This window comes from Tetrahymena thermophila (genome assembly GCF_000189635.1).
Source record: "Tetrahymena thermophila SB210 genomic scaffold scf_8254369, whole genome shotgun sequence".
Classification (NCBI taxonomy): domain Eukaryota; phylum Ciliophora; class Oligohymenophorea; order Hymenostomatida; family Tetrahymenidae; genus Tetrahymena; species Tetrahymena thermophila.
Genome location: NW_002476153.1, coordinates 69,835 through 90,711, shown reverse-complemented (window position 1 = coordinate 90,711; position 20,877 = coordinate 69,835). Strand labels below are relative to the sequence as shown.

Sequence of the window (20,877 nt, the reverse complement as noted above, 5' to 3'; positions counted from 1 at the left end):
TAATAAATAAACATACTAATTTTAATTAAAAATAAAATAAATTTTAAAATATAAAGATAAAAAATATACTAAACGAATACCATTATAATTCTTAATTTGTGAATAATTTATATAAATTTGTTTTTGTTTTCATTAAATTAATTTTAAATAATTAACTAGCTAATTCATATGACATATTTTATGTTTTTATCTAAGTTTGATTTTTAAAAATTTCTAAGTATTTGAAATACCTTAAATATTGAATAATATAAATTCATTTTTAAACTTTTAAAAATACGATTTACTTATTAAAATTGGATAAAAATAAATGAATTAAAGCAATGATCTAATAATTAAATTATTATGCATATCAACAAATAAGTAATTAGACATATCATTGGTTTAAATCAATAACTAAAAATAAAATTTTTTTCTATTAAAGTTATATTGAAATAAGTAAGAGGATATAAATTTGAAGTATTTTTAATTTTATTATAATTTCTATCTGATAGTACAATTATATAATAATTTAGAGTCTTTAATGTTGGGATTAATTAATGGTTAGATAAATTATACATATTTTAATGATTACCAAATAATAGATAGCGATTTAAATCTGATATTATTATTTTTAAATGTAAATATCTTTTAATTACTTTAAAAAATAATCTATTTTATATTAATTATCAACATTTTAAAATCTTCTTACAGATTTCAATTTTAAAATGATTAAAATGAATAATATTGTTGTAGGTAGTTATTTATTTGTATTAATAAAATCCATCGTTTAAAAAATTATTTGCTTTCAAATCTCTGAAAAAAATATGTTTAACATAAATTTTTAGAAAAATAATAAACATTAAATTTAATAAAAATTTGTGCTGGTTTTATGGTTAAATTAATAATATTGGATCGCTTTTTTAAAAGAAAAAAAAGTATACTACTATTACATTTTATGGAAAATTTTTATTATTTTTTATTTGATATTTTAAAATAAACAAATTTATTTATAAATATAGTTATTATTAATTTACTAAGACCAATTCCATAATAAAAAAGTAATTTGTGAATGCTTTTAGCACACATCAATCATTAAAAGTGTGGAAGAATATTTCTTTATTGTATTTCTTATTGTGTCAAATATGCGGTTGCAAATGAATGGAAGGAAATATAAACCAGCTAACGAGATATTAATCAGTTAAATGATGCAAATTTAAAGGTCAGTAAATAAAATATCGTGCATACATAGCTAGTTAATATTGTAATTTTGAAGTAATTAAATAAAAAGAATCTTGATTATATGAAAAAACTGACTTTTAAGTTAGATAAAGATTAAATTTCTGAAGTTAATTAAAAAATGAGAATTCCATATTTTTTTAATGCCAAAATTTTTAAAATTTTATAAAAATCTATGTAGGAAAATTAACATAAAAAATATTTTCAATTCGGACTATATAAATAATAGCAAATTCAATAATATTAACTCTGAAATAATGATGTGTTACTAGTAGTTAGAGGAAATAGACGAAATATTAATATATAAATGGTGACAAATAAAATTTATTTTAATTTTATCAAATTTACTAAAGAAGGATTGAAATATAATTTAAGAGCCAGCTCTTTGTGTTTGAGGTTAAACGTAAAAGTAAAGAAATAATAATACATGACATCATATGATAATGAAAATAAATGAATGCTATTGATTTATAACTAAATCTAAAAATGCATCATCTTCCGATGTCTATAAAATTAAATGATTATTATAAAATACTCTTTGAAGGAAGAAAACAAATTATATTTAATTTTTGTATTGGTAAATTACTTATTTTCGTATACAGATATTATAAGTAATTGATTTGGATATTACGTATAAAGTAGCTTCTTCAATTTATGTTGATTATAAGGGAAAAATATAAATTAAGTTATGATAAAAAATTATAACCTATATACATAAATAGATTTAAAATCTATGAGCAATATAATTTCTTAGAATTTTTCATTTTGTTATGTTATCCTAAGTATCAACTTCAAAAAGCTACTCTTACTTTTTTCATATTGAATTTTTAGATTAATAATTATTTTGCTTGAATTGATGAATATAACTAACAAACAAGCTATCTATTTGTTAATATTTTTTCCTAATAGACAAGAGAGGAAAAATCAATAAGGTGTTAAACCCAAAATAAATACAAGGGAAAAAAGCTCATAATACATTTTAAAATCGTTTTTTAACAGTTGCATAAAAAAATGAAAGAGATTTGAATTGAATTTTTACCTTAGAAGGCAGTGATAATAATTATTAATGTTACAATTTATATATATTCAAATACACAAAATAATATAGAAGTAAGAGTACGGACAGAGTTAATGATAAATTAAATAGAAGTAAAATTTAATATAGTGATTTTATTGCTTATGAAAATTTATTTTTTTTGTTTATTAAGTCCTGCAATTTATTTTATTATTGTCTATTCAGGCTTAAATATTGAAACAATAGAAATTTTTATTTCCTATGAGACTTGTATAAGTTTTTTTCAAAATCTTTGTTAATTCGTATGTATTTTAAGAAGCTTTGAGAAGATAATATTTGAGGTCTTTGTTGTAGAGAACTCCTGAATACATTTTAAAAATTTGTTAAATATGAGTTTATGTCTGCTCACATGCTTATATGCAGGCTGATAAGTATATTACTTCATGCTCAGACAAGAAGATTTAATATTTTTATCAATCTCAAAATGCTAATTAATTACATCAACTATTTTAATTAATTTTATTTAAGTGACTCATTATAATAAGTTGAATTTTATTTATTTATAAATAGATTAGATTAGATTGCTTATGGGTAAATAGATTGTCAATTATTTCCTCAATTGTAATCATTATTAAAAACGAAATTATTGCAAGGGAAGTTTTTTCCATAGAATCCCATGAATTAGCCTTAGTATGGCTTTGAGTAGTCATCTTCATAGAAGTATGGCTCTTCTCCTTATCTATGTTCTAATGATTCATTGAAGTCGCTGTTGAGTAGGGCTTGGGGTTCTTAAGCATACTCATCAAATAAATCATCTTCTGAGAAGTAAGGATTGATATTTTCTGAACAATTATAATAATTATAATTATTATTGAAATTAATATTGGAATTATTATATTATATTTCATTATTGTTTTAATTAATTAAGCCTTAATAATTGTTATTGTTATAATTATTATTAATGCTGTTGTTGGCATTATTCATATTGCTATTCATGTTATTATTGTTATTGTTAACATAATAGAACATTTAATTTTAGAATTATTAATTAGGGTTTGGTTCATATTTTTATTATTAAATTGGTTATTTTTATTATTTTACTGGATTGAAAGCAGCTTATTGAGGATAAGATTAAATCTACTAAACTTGTTCAACAGGATTTTAATATCCTTAGTTGTCTTCAATCTTAGCAATATCACTTGATGGCTGAGAACCTTCTTCAGCATATTCTTCATCGTCCTCTTATTCTTCAGAGTTTTCATCTTTTTCTGATGATATTCTTTGATAGTCATATATGTTTTCTTGCATGTATTCTTCCTTTATTTCAACTTTTTCCTTAATGCTCTTGTCTTTAATCTAGCAATTTAAGTTTGCATTGCTGCTATTACTGAAGCTGCTTTGAGAAGATTAGTGGAAGAGAGGATAAGAACCTTAAGAGGATTGATAAGTGGATAAAGAGTTGGATTAGCTAGAGAGCTATTACATTTAGGGATTGCTGTAGAATTGAGGCTTAGCACTGATTTCACAAACAATAGTTTGGTTTGGAGATGATTCAATTAAAGCATTCTAATTATTACCAACAAGCATGTTAATGATAATTTAATTATTCTTTTAGTTCTGTTAATAATCGAATTCAAGCTCCTTTTATTTTAAGACAAGCATACGTTTTTTGTAATAACTTGTATTGTTTTTACTGTATTTGGGTAATTTTATTTTCTTTAAGGGACGTTCAGGGAAAGCACTCTACCACATTCCGTTAAAGTTCTTTATGTTATTGTTAACTGAGTGTTCTAAAAGCAAGAAAGCAACAAGCTTCTTCCACATTTGTGAGTTAAAATTGGATGAGGAGTGAGCTGTATCTTCCTAAATAATTTAGCAGAGCTTACGCTTGTATTCACTGTAACGATTCTTTTCCTTTAATTCACTAGTGTATATGTTCAAAATTCCCATATACTTAGGTAGGATACGATCTTTTTCTAATTTAAGCTTGTTTTTCAATATAACATGAATTTCACGATAGACTTAAAGATTGTAGTCTTACATAAGAAGAGGAGCTATGTAGTCCTCTAAAAAATAGTTCATCACAGTGTCTTAGAAACGTTTGTTTATGTAGTTGTAATCTTTGTTTAAGTTGACGATCCAACTGAGGATAGATTCTTTGATTTCCATTTTGATTGACTGACTAACTGGTTTTTTTTATTTATTTATGTATTTAATTTTTTTTATTTTTTGAAGGAAATGAGTGATAGGAATTAATTAATTAAATAGTTTGTTTGTTTGCTTGTTAGTGAATTATTTTTATGATTTATCTTTTTATTTATTTATTTTTTGATTAATTATTATTTGTTGAATTGCGCTTGTCTTGAAATTATATATAGTTTAAGAAAGTGGGAGCTAATTTATTTATTTTGATAGAAATCCAATATTTTTAGGGTTGTATCTTTTCTTAATTAATTATTGCTTACTGAAAATAAATAAATCAATGAATTCATATAATATATATATATATATATTAATATCTGATATTACTTAACATCTTGTCTAATTATTTTGATTTCATTAATCAAGTCAACCTAAAAATATGATCTGATAGAATGTTTGATCATCTTATACCCAAATTTAATGAATTATAATCAAATTATTTATGTTTTGCTATTTTTTCTATTTTAGCGCTATATTAATAATAAGTATATCAGTTTAACTAACAGAAAAGTCTTAAGCAAAAAAATAGATAAGATATAATTTTGTTTTGAAAGTTGCATTGAAATTTATATTAAATATTCAAAAAAATTTAGCCTTATTCGACTGATCCTCCTAAGCTAAGCCTGATGCCAATCGAAGGTGCCAATTATATTTCATTTTGTTTATGTATTAGTTAGAAACAATTGAGTACCATTTTGTTTATATTAAGTAATTATTTAGGAAATAAACTTACAATTTACAATATACCCTATCAATCAGATTAGAACTACTAAGAAACAAACTATTTGAAATCTCGATATAAATCATATTTAAAAAAAAAATCATATCTTAGTGAGAAACAGGTACTATGTAGATCATATTTGAATATGTAAAAAAAATCATTTTTCAGATAAAGTGAAATAGGCTGCTTATATAAAATGGAAGAAAAAAAAACATTAAAGGCTTTGTAAAAAGCTTTAATCAAGCTATTTATTAATCCTTTGATTAAATTCTATCAGAATCTTAAAAGACAGAGGTAAAATTGAAATTTCAGCCTATTCTCCCCATTGAAAATATTAAATTTTTAAATTTAAAAAAAAATAACCTAAGATAGCCTAACATTACGGTTTCTCTTGATTTAATTGATTAATCATTTATGTACAAATTTAAAATTAAGGGAATTTCATATGATATTTATCAAAATGTTTACCTCAATAATATACTTTTGCATGTTAAAAAAATGATACACTTCTTTATTAATTTAAATATCTCAAAACACTACTTGCTATGTAGCCAAATTAATATGCATGCTCATTAGTTGATTATTAAAAATAGAAAGAAAGCCTAAGTTAATTTAACAATAATATATATTTGTAGATTAAACTAACTTTCTCATCTTATTAGCAATTTTGCATGGATTAATTCAAATTTTTATTACAAAATTATTGCTTTAAGACTAATTTAAAATAAAAATATAAATAGAAATTATACTATTATAAAATATAAGGCTGAGAAGCCATTTTATATTAATTTTGATTGCTCTTTTATTAAATAAAAGCTTTGGAATTAATGTATTCATGGATTTAACTACCCAAATTTTTAATTTTTCATGTAAATAAATGCTAAAGTAAAAATATCAAACAATTTATTAAATTTATCGATACATCATCTTTTTTTAATTTGAAAGTCTTTAATTCATATTATCAATTTTATCAAATGAAAATCAATCATAATCTCTTTATTTCAAAGATGGAATATATCATATTTTATGTTTGAAATAATATTCGAAATAAGTATGCTGAAAAATTTAGAAACATCAAAATATTTAAATTTCTTATTATTCTATTGTAGATTAGTACAGTTTTATTAAAATTTGAATAAAGTAATTCTGAAAGTAAACTTATATTTAAATATAAAACAATTCACCTATTTACATATTTATAATTTAAATATTTAGCCTTAATATGCTCTCATGCAATGTATTGCAACAATCATCTTAACTCCCAATTAACTTTTTAGACCTATTGATTTAATTTATAATTTGTTTGGTCAATTTATATAATGTTACTATAAAAACGACTTGGTGATGCAAAATAGTGAATATGAAACGCTAGTTTTGAGACTATATATTTTTCAAATAAATTTCCTGTGAATAAATAAATACATATTTAAAATGAGATGATACTAATCAACTATCCATATTTGTACTACTTTTAATTGTAATTTTTGTCTAATACCTAAAGTACAAAAATTTTGCATAATAAAAAATGTTGATCCGAAGAGTTTTATTTGCTATATTTTTTATAAAATCTTTGTAAAGCTTAGACATTTTTACTATATTAAATTCTATTTTCGATTGTGAATTTGTTTTAACTATATACAATTTAACTAATTAATTTTAAGAGAATACAAACGTGAAATTATTATTGTTATTATTACTAACCATATTCTTTCTTATCTCAAGTGTTAGGGTAAAATAATTTAATCATAGAATTAGTTTATTCCATGGCTTTAAAACTATTTTATTTGGAATACTTTTAAAATTAAGATTAAAAATTTATTTATATTTGTGATGTTAATAATAAATCTTTAATATTAGGTATAAATTCTATTTTCATCAAATTACAGATTGAGTTTTAGTTATCAAAATTTAATAGATAGATTTTGTTAAACAATTATTTTGTATTTAGATAAAGCTATTTAATTGGTTATAACTTATATTTTTACTAAAATTTTCATTCAGATATTTACTATTTCAATATTAAAAAAGCAAATAAAATCACATAAAAATTATAAATTTTTTTCTAATGTGAATGATGTATTTAACTAAAATATATTTTTAATTAATTTCTGCTATTAATCTAAATCTCATCTATTTGTAATGCAAAATCAATCTTACATATATTTTATTTTATTATACTAATTTTATCATTATATTGAAAAGGTCAGGTCTTTTTTCTTATTTCTTTGATAATAAAATAAATACATATTATTTTTGTGAATTAGCTATTTTTCAAAATCTTAAAATAAAATTCAAATTTAATGCAGAGCAAAAAATATATATTTAATTTATGATAGTTAGCATTTTAAATTCTAAAAAATAACTAATAATAATTAATTTTTATAAATTATTCAAGTTATTTTAGATTTTATATCATCTAAATCTGTGAGTTAAAAGAATCTCCTTTATAACTTATTAGCAAAATTATAAAATTTTTACTACAAATTTTTCTCTAGTTTTCTCAATAATGATAGAAAATTGTTAAGATATAATTTTCTTCATGCATTTATTAATTATGGCGAAATCATCTTCAATTTGAATTTCTGTTTCCATATCTAATACTATTTAATTTGAAAGAATTAAAATCTTAATATTAAATTGATTTTAATTATATAGCATAATTTATAATTATTTTTTACTTATTTTGATATTTTGTTGAAAAAAATTTTAAAACAAATAAGATAATTTTTTTTAACTTTTCTTTTTATATTTAAAATTAAAAGCAAAAAATAAAAATAAACAACATTGTAATTTATTAAATTTATATTGTAAAGCATTTATTTTTTTTTTAAATAGCATGTTTTTGTTGTTCATAAAAAATATGGTAGTTATGTGTTATAACAAATACTAATTTAAACTTTTAAATTTTATATTTTACATTTTTATAAAATTGTTTTTCAAAAAATTAAATTTCACAAATAATATTTTTTATGATTAAATTACTTAATCTTTCTTTCTTTAGAATAATATCACAATTTAGTTTAAAAACTGATTATTAATATGATTTTTTATTTTTTAAATCAAATTAAATGCAAAACAAATTTTTAGTATAATAAAATTAAATTATTTTTATAATGTATTTATTTATCTTAAAATATGTTATGAATGATGAGGTGTATTTCTTTTGTTAACTTTGAAGAGCCCTAAAAAATATTTATTATAGTAATTATGCTAATATAATTAGTTAGTTAACAATTATTGCAATTATAATATTATTATAATAAAAGAAAATAGTATTTGTTATCTTTAACTAATTCAAATTATAATTTAAAATGTGTAGTTATTAACATTTTTATTATTTCAAAATAAATGAAGAGGGTATTTTTATTTATGAAAAATAGCTAAATTAAATAAGTTCTTTAAAAGTATTTAAACTGTTAATTAAGTTATATTTTCACCTATAAAAGCTAAAAGTTAAAAAATAAATATTTAAAAGCTTATTTATATTATACTTTATCATATATGTCTAAAAACTCTCAAAAATATTTATCAAATATTTTAATTAGACAAATTTTTATCTATCTATAAAATAATAATAATATGTTAAGTTTAATTTGAATTTTTTATTTGATAAAATAATTAGTGCAATTAATTTTTTTATTGTTAAAGTAAGAGTAATTAGTTTCAAAATAAATATATGAGTTTATCATTTTTAAAATAAAAATTTTAAAACCATTTGTGTTAAAAAATAAATTCATTAATATATTTAAAATAATATTTTAATTCATTTTGATATGGAATTATTTTTTTGATCATAACTTAAACAATCGTTAATTTTTTAGTAATTTATGAATGAAAGTTAATAAATGCTATTGCAAAAGTAATTAAAGTAAGTTCTTTATTAAATTATTAATAATAATTTTTGTAAAAGTTTCACAGTTTTATAATTTTGAAAAAATTAAAACAGTGTTTTAAAAAATTGTACACTCATTTTTTGAAGTTTATATTTTCTATAATATTAATCAATGATTATTCTAAATTCTAAATATAATTATGTTTAACTAACTAATTTAAAATTCTAGTTTTTCTATTGTTTATTTTAAATAATAAATTTTATTGTATAAATTTTAAGTCAAAATAGTTACAGGTTTTAAAAATATCTATATTATATGTTTATTTATTTATAAAAAAATAATAATTTTCTTAACAAGAAAAATTATACTTAACTGTAAGTCAATTTTTATACAAACAAAAACTAATAGTTTTATATCATAATATAGTGAAACCTCTCTAAACTGGGTAACTAGAGATAAAACTCATCTTATAAGGGTTTCCAGTTTTACAAACTTTATTGTAGTTTTTAATTATTAAATCATGTTTTATTTTGAAATAATCTACTTAACCTATTTAATATAATTTTAAAAAAATTTATAACTAATCACTTAAAAAATTATTAAAATTAGATAATTTTGTTGAAAAAATATAAAATATTTAGTATTAATTTTTATTCAATCAGATAAATACTGATAAAAACACATTTTTTATTACATTTAAGTTTGATACTTATTATATTTCAAGTAATCATTTTTGCTGTTTAAAAACTAATATATACATATTTTTTTAAAAATAAAAGCTAATTAAACTAAATTATTATTAAATTTAACAATAAAATGAGGTATAAAGTTCAAATAAATTGCTTATAGGATATTTATCTTTCTTTTAAAGAAAATATTCTATTTTCTTACTAATAAAAAAATTAATTTTTCTATTTTTATTTTCATATGTTGAAACCTTATTAATGGCTTTTTCAAAAGAAATGTTTTCGAATCAAGGAGCCAAAATTGCAATATCTATGGATTATATTACATGTTTGATATTGCTTAAATCATTTTAAATATAAAAAATAATTTTTTAAGCTTTTAAACATAATTATGAAATTCGTTTGAAAGAAAACTAAATCTAAATATTTTCGCCTGTTTTTTTGTATTTTGATTGCAATTTTAACTTATTCTTCGTGTTACAAAAAATGATACTTTTTTAGACATCTGAAACTCTATTAAAGTTTATTTATAACATTTTTTAATTGGATTTAGCTCTGCGTATATAAAATGAGACAAATAAATGATAGATTTGTCGGAAAATTTATTTGATAAGAAGATATTCATTTTCTTATTTTTAATTAATTAATTTCATTTTTTTACTAGATAATTCTATATTACTCTGCAAATTTCAAATTGTGTATTTTTTAAAATAAACTGATATAAAAAGCAGATTCACTAATTAATCAGAAATTTCATTTCTTTTTTTATAGAAGAATGTTTTTTAGTCAACTAAAAGAGTGTATAAACAAGTAATAAATTTTAAAGAAAAAATTGAAAAAAATTGAAGGAAATTTTGAAAAAAATTGAAGGACATTTAAAAATAAATTAGTTTTTTTTATATTTGAAAAATTTTTTAAAGTTTAGCTACAAAATTAATTTGAATGTTTTTAAATTTTATTATAAATGGATGGAACTTTTATGTAGTTGTATGTAATAAACCAAATATATTTAAATAATTTGTAAAGAATAAATTTAAAAATATAATATAAATATATTCTTTGGATAATAAGTATAATTTTTAAGTTAATACTCATGAGTATCCATTTATTTATAGAAAATAAAGCAACATATTTCAATTTATATGCATTAAAAAGCTCATCCAAATTTAACCCGATTTTTAAATCGATTATTTATTAAAATAAAAAATTAACTTTTATCATCGCAAAAGCAAACTCAGACATACAACTTTTTAAAGTAAAGTCAATTATTTTTATATTTTAAAAATATTTCTTAATCCCAATACATGCTAGCTTGTAAAAGAGCTATTTGAACTTATATATGGTCAATTTTATAATTAAATTTCAAGAATGTGCAAGAGTATTTTTTGTAAATAATTAAATAAGAATATAGAACTTTTGTTTTAAATGTAAATTAAAAACTAATTTGATATTGAGTAGGTAATGATAAAAATAAATAACAAACTTTTCAAGTTATTGTTTTGAAAGCGATCACTTGATTTAACACTACTTTTTCTCTTTGTTTAAAAATACTTAATAAAAAACTTAGTAATGTTATTTTTAATATTTACAATATTTTGATGATTTTGGCGCATTTTAACTCAAAATTTTATGTAAGATTAATTAATTATTTAGTAGCTTGAATTTGGTTTTGCTTTCGGATGGAAAACATTAAGAAATAATGATTGTAAGGTAGAAATAATACTAATGTAAATGTGTGTAATCAAAAATAATCACTTCTATCTGAATATATCAGAAAAGGTGTAAATAGGTCTTTGAAGTCAAATAAAAAATTACTCTGCAAAGCATGAGCTTAGAAACAATAAATTTCAAATATAAGTTAATTAAAAATTTATGATTGTAAACTGAAAGATGTTTGAATGAGTTAATATGAAGAATAAATAAAATGATTGCAATTTTTCTATATTATTGATAGAATTGCGCTTGCAAATTTTACATTTAAATTGGAAAAAAAGAATATAGAAAAAAAACTTAAATTAAATTATCGAAAATTTTAAAAGGAATTAGAGATTTAAATAAATTTTGTTTGATTTTACTGTTAAAATAATACAAATGATTAATTAATATTGATTGATAAAATATACACAAATGCTAATAATTAAGACAATTAAAAATTTATTTACTTAATTAATTGTTTATAAAGTTTGATTAGTTTCGATTAATTATTTTGATTTGAATGAAAAAATTTAAATGAATTAGTTTGTTTGTTTGTTTGTTTGATTGTTTATTAGGTATATTAGTGAGGGAAAAGAATAAGAAGATAAGAAGGAGAATAATTATTATAATAGGCGTGTTTAAATATATATATTTCATTTTTCCTAAGATTATTCATTATTAGATTTAATTCAAACTGTTCCAACAACTTTAGGCAATTGTTATGCTAATAACAAATTAAATTACTTTTACTACTCAACTAACATCATTTGTTGTTAGTACTACTACTGTAATAATTATTGCTATTATTAGTGTTAGAGAGCAATCATTTGTTGTTAGTTGATCATGATGTGTTGGGGATTTATAAATATAGCTTATTATCCAAAAGGAGATACTACTCCTTGGAACAAGTTATTATTTGATTGGTTTATTATTTATACTGGAGGGATGGTAACTATTTTTTATCCTTAAAGCAAGAATTGAGAAGGTTAAGGAGGAATTACTTATTGTAGTGGAATTTAAGGTTGGAAAGCATATATAGAAATATTCTGATTATTAGAAGCGAAGCGCACCTCTTTTGAATCTTACAAATTGTTTGAAGTGTGGGATATTGAATCTGATGCTGTTTCGAAGTTATTAGTGTAAATAGAAGTGCTTTCACAAAAAGATTTTTATTGAGGTTGATTGTTGGCATTGATCATTTTTAAGTTGTTTTTGTTCATATTGGAATTCTTGACTGTAGAATTACAAGTAGTGAGAGAACTGTCAGCAAATTCTTATTTGACTAAGAGCTTTTGCTTCTCCTATTTTTCATTAGTTTAGGAAATAGATGAGTCTTAATCATAAGAACTATCCTACTATTTTAGGCAAGATTTTTATGATTAATTTTGCATATTTTATGCTTTTTAAGAATTTGAATAGGATGTTTTAGAATTAGGTCTTCTCTTTCTAAAAATCTTTTAATCAAGGAAAAGGCTATTCCAAATATCAAAAATAGATGTTAAGCTGCGATCAAAACTATGAGCTAGCACAAACAAGCCAAAAGCTTTCTTCCAAGCGTGGGAGATATATTCTTGTGATTCAGGATCGAACGAATTTTCTTAGAGTGCAACGTTTTTTAAGAGCTGGCGGTATTCATTTATAAGATCGAACCCTTTGTGAACATCAAAGTAGATATTCATCATAATCATGTATTTAGTACCTTTATATCCACGCTCTCCGGCAAGTGAGGTTAAGTAACGACGAACTTCTCTATTGGATTATTTGTCGAATTAATCACGTAAGTAGAATGAACCATAATCTTCCAAAAAATAGTTCATGATAGCATTTTGGAAATGCTTGTTAATGTAGTAACGGTTTTTGATTTTTTCATCAAGGATTTTAAGGATAGAAGTCTTGATTTAGTTAAGGCTTTCTTCAGGTATTAGCTCAAGGACTTAAGAAAGAATCATTTGAAGGGAATTTAATATTTTTGTTAAATAGTGATAATTTATTTATTTATGAGTTAATTAGTTGCTGAAAGTTTTTATTAAATTTTTTTAGCTTAGATTATAATTTTTTTTTTTTAATTAAATTATATCGTTTAGGTTTCAACCCATTAATAGAAACTAGTTCGATAGATAAACAAAGTAAACTATATGATGCATTTATTCCTATTTCTAGATTAATTTGATTTTTTTTAATTACTGTCAAAACTTAGTTTTTGAATAACTTACTTTGTTGAACCTTATATCATAATTTATCTATGCCTTCATAGAAGCATATTTATTTCATGTCGCAGAATTGCTATTCAGAATAAAGCTGACTTATTCATCAGGAACTTTAAAAACCTTAAAATTTTAAGAAGAAATACTTCTAATTTATGTTTTTTTAATGCTTCAAAAACTGACGGGTAAAAGGAAAAAAATAGATTTGCATCAGTCATATTATCTTTATTTAAATTTTTCTAGCTGCTCTTGATTTGAATCCTCAGGATGACTTTGCAATTAATTTCTATCTATCTATTTATTTATTTTACAATATTAAAGTTTTAATAAGATCATAAATCTAAAGGGGTAATTAGAAATAAACAATTCAATCAATCAAAAGAGTTTAATAATTCTATACACACTATTAATTTGTTAAATTTGATAGCAGTTTCAGCTTGTATTATTAAATATCTCAATTAAATAATAAAGCGCCTAAAATACTGAAATAAAATGTTTATATTTTTCACTCGCTATAAAATTTTGCTTAGATGTGAATAAATTGATGAATTTAGAAAGAATTCAAAATATTATATGAATCGAATCATTTGCCATTAAAAGGCCAATGAGACAATTAAGAAAATAAGCTATTTATCTTACCCTTCAAAGTTATCAATAGAAAAATCAAATCAGTTGCTGCTTGCTTTAATATGAACCTATTTAAGTTTTGCATAGAGAAAATAAATAGTATTAATCTTAAATCAATCCAGACAAAGATCTTACAATGTTTTTAATGAAATTTTATCTGATTACAAACAAGATAGAATCTTATAGGCTGGGAAAAGGATTATAGCTTTTAATTAAAATATAAACCTTTAGAATCTTAGAATGTATTTTTCTTCTTAATTATTAAATTTATGTGAGCATTCACTAAGAGAAAGTAGTAATATTACTGTTTTACCATCAATAGATAAATAAATATAAAGATACACATTTTAAATTCCCACCCCTTTTTTATTTGATCATTTCTATAAATATTTTGAGTTCAAAAGCATAAAAAAGGATATCGCTATTAATGCTTACTCATTCACTCTTAAAATTCAGTCTATATCTATTTGTATTTAAATTTGTACCCTAATACCTGAGCAACATAAGAAATTAGCTAGTATATGGCTGTACTTTAGGTATTTAAAAGCTTCTATGCTTTCTTAATAGAACTGTTTAATGAAATAATCACTTATTTATTTATAACTATTCAAAATTAATTACTCCTTTTTGTACAGTGATTCACAAAAATTACACTTAATTAATTTGTTAATGCAATTTTAGGTTTATCTTTATTGGCTTACAATTTAACTGATAATTTAAAAGTTTCATAGAATATAAAGTAAAAAGAATATTATTTTTTCACTGTCGAACAATAATTCATATTTAGTCATTCTTTAGTTAAAATATGAAGATATTTATTTAATTTTTTATTCTTGTAGATATTAGCGCTTTTTCTTATTTTTGGCTTTTGTGTAAATTCTTCAAGAATGGATAGATTACACATAACTGAATTGATTTATTTATTTAGAAGTGTTGCATAAAATTAACTTTAGAAAGAGTTTATTTAGTTTTATTTTTTTATAAATAATACTCAAAATTAAAGGTTAAATATTTTTTATATGCAACTAAATTTATTTTGTTATAAAACTTTTCAATCAACAATCGCATAGAAAATTTATAATTTTATAAATTGATGACTTAAAACTATTATGAAATACAAATAATTATTAATTCTTATCATCCTTATACAGATTTAAAGGGAATTTAATCAAAAATTTTTTTAAACCGCTGTTTGCTTATTATAAAAACAAATTATTAAATTATTGATTTATTTTAGAACAAAATCATAAAAAACTAACCACTTTTTTAAAATTATTTTTAGGTAATATTGTTGAAATATATGAAAATTTATAACCAAATTTCCTTTTATTTGATAACTTTTTAGTTTTTAAATTTGATAATAACTTTTTAAATTATGCATAGCTAGTTAAATAAAATTGATATATTGATAAGATTCGATAATAAAAGTAAATTTTTTTTCAGAAATCAAATTTGATATTTTCGGAAGATCAATTTATAATATTTAAATATTTTTTTTGTTTGTTAAATCCATAGCCAAAATTTAGGATTTCTACTTTGGCAAAAACCGTTTTTTTATTATATTTTCAAAGAATTTAAATTAGCTATCTATGTTAAAATTAAAACATTTCGAACAACATAAAAATAGTAAAAATGAAGCAAAATAAAAGCAATGATAAGTGCTGAACTTCAAGTTGAAAGTATTATAAAGTAATAAAACCTAAAGTTATTTTACTATTTTGCATCAATTCAGCTATTTGATAAGTTTAAATATTTAACTAGATAGTTGCTTAAACTTAAATCAAATCAATTAACAGAGTGATTTTTTTGATAAATATGTAAATGTCCTGAAATTTACATGTAAATTTCTTTATTCTGATAAATTCTCTAGTTTATTGAGCTATTGCCTTTTTTGATTTGTAAAGTCTTTTAATCTTTTGTTTTTTATCCTGAATTAAAAAAGCTGCAATCCCTAACACTTATATAACTAATTAATTAGTTGCTTATTATTTACCTTACCCATTACCCCTTTTAAAATATAATAAATAATAAAACATAAGGTCTTTTCTAATTATTTATTCTGTAAAATAACTGAGCAAATAAACGAGTTTTTTAAATAAAAAATAAAACATATTAATAATAGAAACAAACTAAATAAAACCTTACAAAATAGATTATTTTTTTGTTTATTCATTTAAAAAAATACTTATTCTTGTTTTTTTGTTAAGTTTATTACTAACTCTTGCTTAAGTAATCAAATAATTTCGTATAGAGTAAAATAGTCTATAACTCTGTAAAGAAATTCTATAAATTGAAAGAAAGAAATATCTTCTTGACTATTAATAAAATCAATTATTGATTTCAATATTACTAAATAATTCTATAAAACTTTGATAAAGATTTTAGATAATTTTAATAGTTTCAGTAAGATAAGTATATACAAAAGATTAAACAATTTGTTAATGCTTATAAAAATACAATTTTTTAGGTTTAATAAGCCTCCATTTCGTACCTTCCTTCATTCTCCGTTATGTACTAATTTAAACCTTAAAAATCAAAGATTTTTATCAGTTTATAATTTAAATTAGTATCACTTTATAGATTACATAAATTATTTATAAGTTAAATGTTACATTTCTGATAAAAAATTGGTATTTTCTGAAAATTAAAGATTTAAACAATAAAGTTTAAAATACTTTAAAGAAACAAATTTTGTATTTTATGTTACAATTATTTTTTCATAATGAAAATTAAATTACTTTTCCCCATTAATTAATCACTAAATGAATTAAATATTTTGTAGTATTAAATATAAGTCGCAGTATTATGAGCTTAAATTTACTATTTGAATTCATGAAATATAAAATTAGTGATTCGAGCACGATTTATAATTTATTATCACTTATTTTAGACAATACAATTCATCTTCTTGGTTCATTAAAAACAAATTTAATTATACTTTAAACTAAAATTAATAATATTTTTTTACAATAAAGAATTTGCACTTTTAGAAATAGAGATTATTGACATTACTTTAAAAAAATAAAACTACATATATTATGTAGAACCAAAAGCAAGCTAAAAAATACTGCATGTGAACAAAGATAATTAATAAAGAAAAATCTCGAAGCTTAATTATATTAAAACTAGAAAATTACTTCTATAAAAGAGTAGAACGCTTTTAAATTGGCTATTTTAATTAACTGAGGTGACACTTAAAAAGTAATTTCAGTATAATAAATTCTTACACAGGAAATTTTTACATAACTTAGTAAAATATTAAGCGTAAATTTCAAGAGGGAATTAAAGACGCTTATTTTCTATAAAAGTAAGATAGAAATCAAATATTTGAAAATGGGAAATTATCTTTTTCTTCAAATAGAAAAATTAAAAATTTTTGTGATAACTTTTTTATCAATTATTAATTTGATTTTTACAAAATATGATACATTTGTTATTATTTTACTTATTATATCTCCAAATGATTAAATTTTCTTTTTACATTACATAAATTTATATATAGTATATATCCTTGATCAATCTCAAGAGTCTATTTGATTTTTCAATGTTTTAACTAGTTAATTCCAAAGAATTTTGTAATATTTTGTAATGTAAAAAGTTACGCTTCTTAAGATAGATACCCTCTAAAATACATTTTACTATTTTTCTTTTTTTAAAATGTTTTTGAATATATTTATTTAATCCTTTTAGTGCCATCTTAAAAAAAAAGGTCTAATTATCTAATTTAGCTCACTTATTACATATAAAATTAGGTTTCATTCTCTTTAAGGATTACACAAAATCTTATTATTTATGGTAACACTGTTTTCAAATATTATTTAGAAATATCTATACTCAAATTTACAATAATCAAGAATTAGATTAAATTTTAATCTTATCTTCGTTTATCCCAAAATATGAGTAAGTATCTCATTAATCTATTTTTTATAAAATCAGTCAAATATATTCAAATTATTGCTTTTTAAATGTCCGTGCTCATATCTTTATCTTTAGGTAACATATATTTTGATAGTAAGATATAGAGCAAGGGGAATTTACTAATTTGAAAACATAATCAGAAAAGCTTTTGAAATAAATTAATAATTAGTTAATTAAGAACCATAAATTGAATAAAGTTTTGTAGTCCCCACACAATCAATCTTAATTTGCTTAATAATAATCTAAATCGCATCATATATTTTCAATTAGTTTAGTCTTAACTCAAAAAGATCTAATAAAGCATTTTTTATTTATAGAACTATTATTGTTGTTGTTAAAAATAAACTTTTTAGTCTAAATTTGTAATAGAATACCTTTCATTTAAATAATTTTTTTTAATTGAGCAACTCTGTTGCTAAATTATTGCAAAAATTATAATTTTATTTTCTTCAAGAAATAAGTAATAAAACGCAAGAATTAACTAGCTCGTTAATATAGAAAATTTTATTTAGGAGCAGTAAAAGTAAATATAACACTTGTTTTTTTACATGATTCTCTATATAAAAAATTGAATGTAAAAAGTTAATTTTTAATTTTTTGAATGAATAAAAAAAGAAAGAAAGAAAGAAAGAAGTTTTTTTTCTATCCAAATTTTTTTATTTATATTTTTTTTGACTTTGTTAGAAATATTTGCAAACAATAGCTATAAAAAAAAATTTAAACAAAACTCATGCTTATCTGGAGCAAATTTTTAGATAATCACAATAATACTAATTTAATTTTATATAAATAGATTTATATTTATGTGTAAACTAACTATTCTCAGCGGCTGATAAATTTTTCTATTCTTTGTTTTTCACTGTATTCGAAATCTTCATTTATTCAATAAACACTTTTTATTCTCTATGAAACTATAATTTTGTAGGATGGATTCATCTTCTAAACTATTTGAATATCTCACATCAAAATATTTGCTTCACAAAAACCCAAATTATAATTTTTTCAAATGAAAAACATAAGAAAAAAATGAACATTTAAGAGAAAATAATTCATTAAAAGTGTTATTGAATTAAAATACTTTATAAAATGAGTGCCATATATTTGATATTTTACTTTCACACATTTATTTTGATATATTATTCTTCACTACTTTTTTTTTTGTGCCTATTTAAATTGGGATAATTTTTTCATTTGCTTCTCTTGTACAAAAATTATCTGTGAATATTTTAAACAATATCTCCCTTGCTTTAGCATTCCTTCTAATATCATTATTAGATGATAACACTTCAATCAGTTCAATATTATAGATAAGTGATTTCTCATAATTTTTGTATTTTCGTTTGAAAAATTAAACTAATTTATCATAGCTACTTTTCTTTCTTTTTTCTAAAATATTTTTAAAGAGAATTAAACCTTGTAAAATGTCGATTTATTTATTTAAAATTATAAAATAAGCAAGTTTGTGCAAGAAGGTACTATGTGAATATCTCACTCACTTAGCTTTTTGCTATTCAAAGGTGCAAAATCGAACGTAAAAAGTATTCAAAAAAAATTAGACAGTAAAGAAAAATGAAAGAAAATACAAAACGAAAAAATAGATGTTTATGAAGCCAATTGCACAGATTATTAAAAATATTTTTATTGAATTTAGTGAGTTATCTGTACAAACTTAGAAATTAAAGCTCCTTTTTATTGATATATAGTAGATTATTTAGGTGTAAATTTCTTTTATCAAATGCAAAAGTGTTATCCTTACTAATAATTAGTAAGTTGGAAACTTCTTTTAGCAGTGAATTTAGATAACTGGATTGAATTAATTTGATGGAAAAATATCTTGAATACAAAATATTTAAGTTATTTTTTTTTTCAGTAAAGAAATAGTACTGAGCAGAGTCTTCCACAAGACGCCTGGCTATTGAGAAAAGAGGTAGTGTAAACTAGATGATTTAAAATTCTAATTTAACCTTTATCTTATAAATTTTGTTTCTCTATTTAGTTTTTTTTTAAGTCTACCCAGTATACTTTGTGAATTTTTATGGTAATAATATTAAGACGGCTCTTTCTTTCTTCTAAATTATTATCGTTATCAATCAGTGAATGATAAAATCTATTAAATAAACACAGTAGCTGAGAGTTGAAGTAAAATTTTCACATTGAAAGAGAATATAGCTTCAATAAATATCACAGTCAGTTAGCCAAAGTCGAAGTTATTATTTTGCCTTCAAGTAATCTTTCTTATAAAAATACAAAAAATTCTTAACAACTCAACGAATTTACTATATTATATCAATATTAAAGTAAAATATCTTATCTTCCTCTTAACACATAGCTACCTAACTACCTAAAAATCTATTTATTTATCGATCTTCTCGCATTCTTTCTTTGAATAATATTTCACAAAAAATTCTTTGAATACATAAATTCGATATTCTTTAATCGAAATTCAAAGCAGATGAGTAAAGCTTATCCTAAAGAAGGATTCTTTCAAGATCACAATTATAACTTGGTAATACGATTTCGTTATCGAATAACACAATTATAAATTTTCAATTGAAACTAATCTTAATCTTAATTCAAAATTTCATTTTTAGCTAAAAAAATTTGCGTTTTATATTTATGATGAACTTAAAGGAGGAAAACTAGACATGAAATAATTTTATTAAATAATAAATAGTGGAATTAGGGAAAATAAAAACTTTAAATGAATACTTACTTACATATAACTGATGTAAACTAATTAAAAATTAAATAAATAATGTTT

The 20,877-nt window shown here is 20.9% G+C and overlaps 3 protein-coding genes across 3 annotated transcripts; 2 read left to right on the top strand and 1 right to left on the bottom strand. All coding sequences in view use genetic code 6, as the record gives it.

Moving 5' to 3' along the window:
- Positions 1–1,048: 1,048 nt before the first annotated feature.
- On the top strand, positions 1,049–1,468 carry TTHERM_000992843 (hypothetical protein; the record flags this gene model as incomplete). Its single annotated transcript, XM_012800283.1, has 1 exon — positions 1,049–1,468. One exon carries the CDS (start codon positions 1,049–1,051, stop codon positions 1,466–1,468), a length of 420 nt encoding a protein of 139 aa, XP_012655737.1.
- Positions 1,469–2,346: 878 nt separating this feature from the next.
- TTHERM_000992841 (transmembrane protein, putative) lies at positions 2,347–3,353 on the top strand (the record flags this gene model as incomplete). The annotated part of the gene is made up of 3 exons (XM_012800282.1): positions 2,347–2,500; positions 2,801–2,821; positions 2,884–3,353. The coding sequence occupies 3 exons, from the start codon at positions 2,347–2,349 to the stop codon at positions 3,351–3,353; spliced, it is 645 nt and encodes a 214-aa protein (XP_012655736.1).
- An 8,703-nt stretch (positions 3,354–12,056) lies between these two features.
- Positions 12,057–13,436, bottom strand: TTHERM_00992840 (hypothetical protein; the record flags this gene model as incomplete). Its single annotated transcript, XM_001030947.4, has 1 exon — positions 12,057–13,436. The coding sequence occupies exon 1, from the start codon at positions 13,314–13,316 to the stop codon at positions 12,057–12,059; it is 1,260 nt and encodes a 419-aa protein (XP_001030947.3). The 5' UTR covers positions 13,317–13,436.
- Between the last annotated feature and the right edge of the window lie 7,441 nt (positions 13,437–20,877).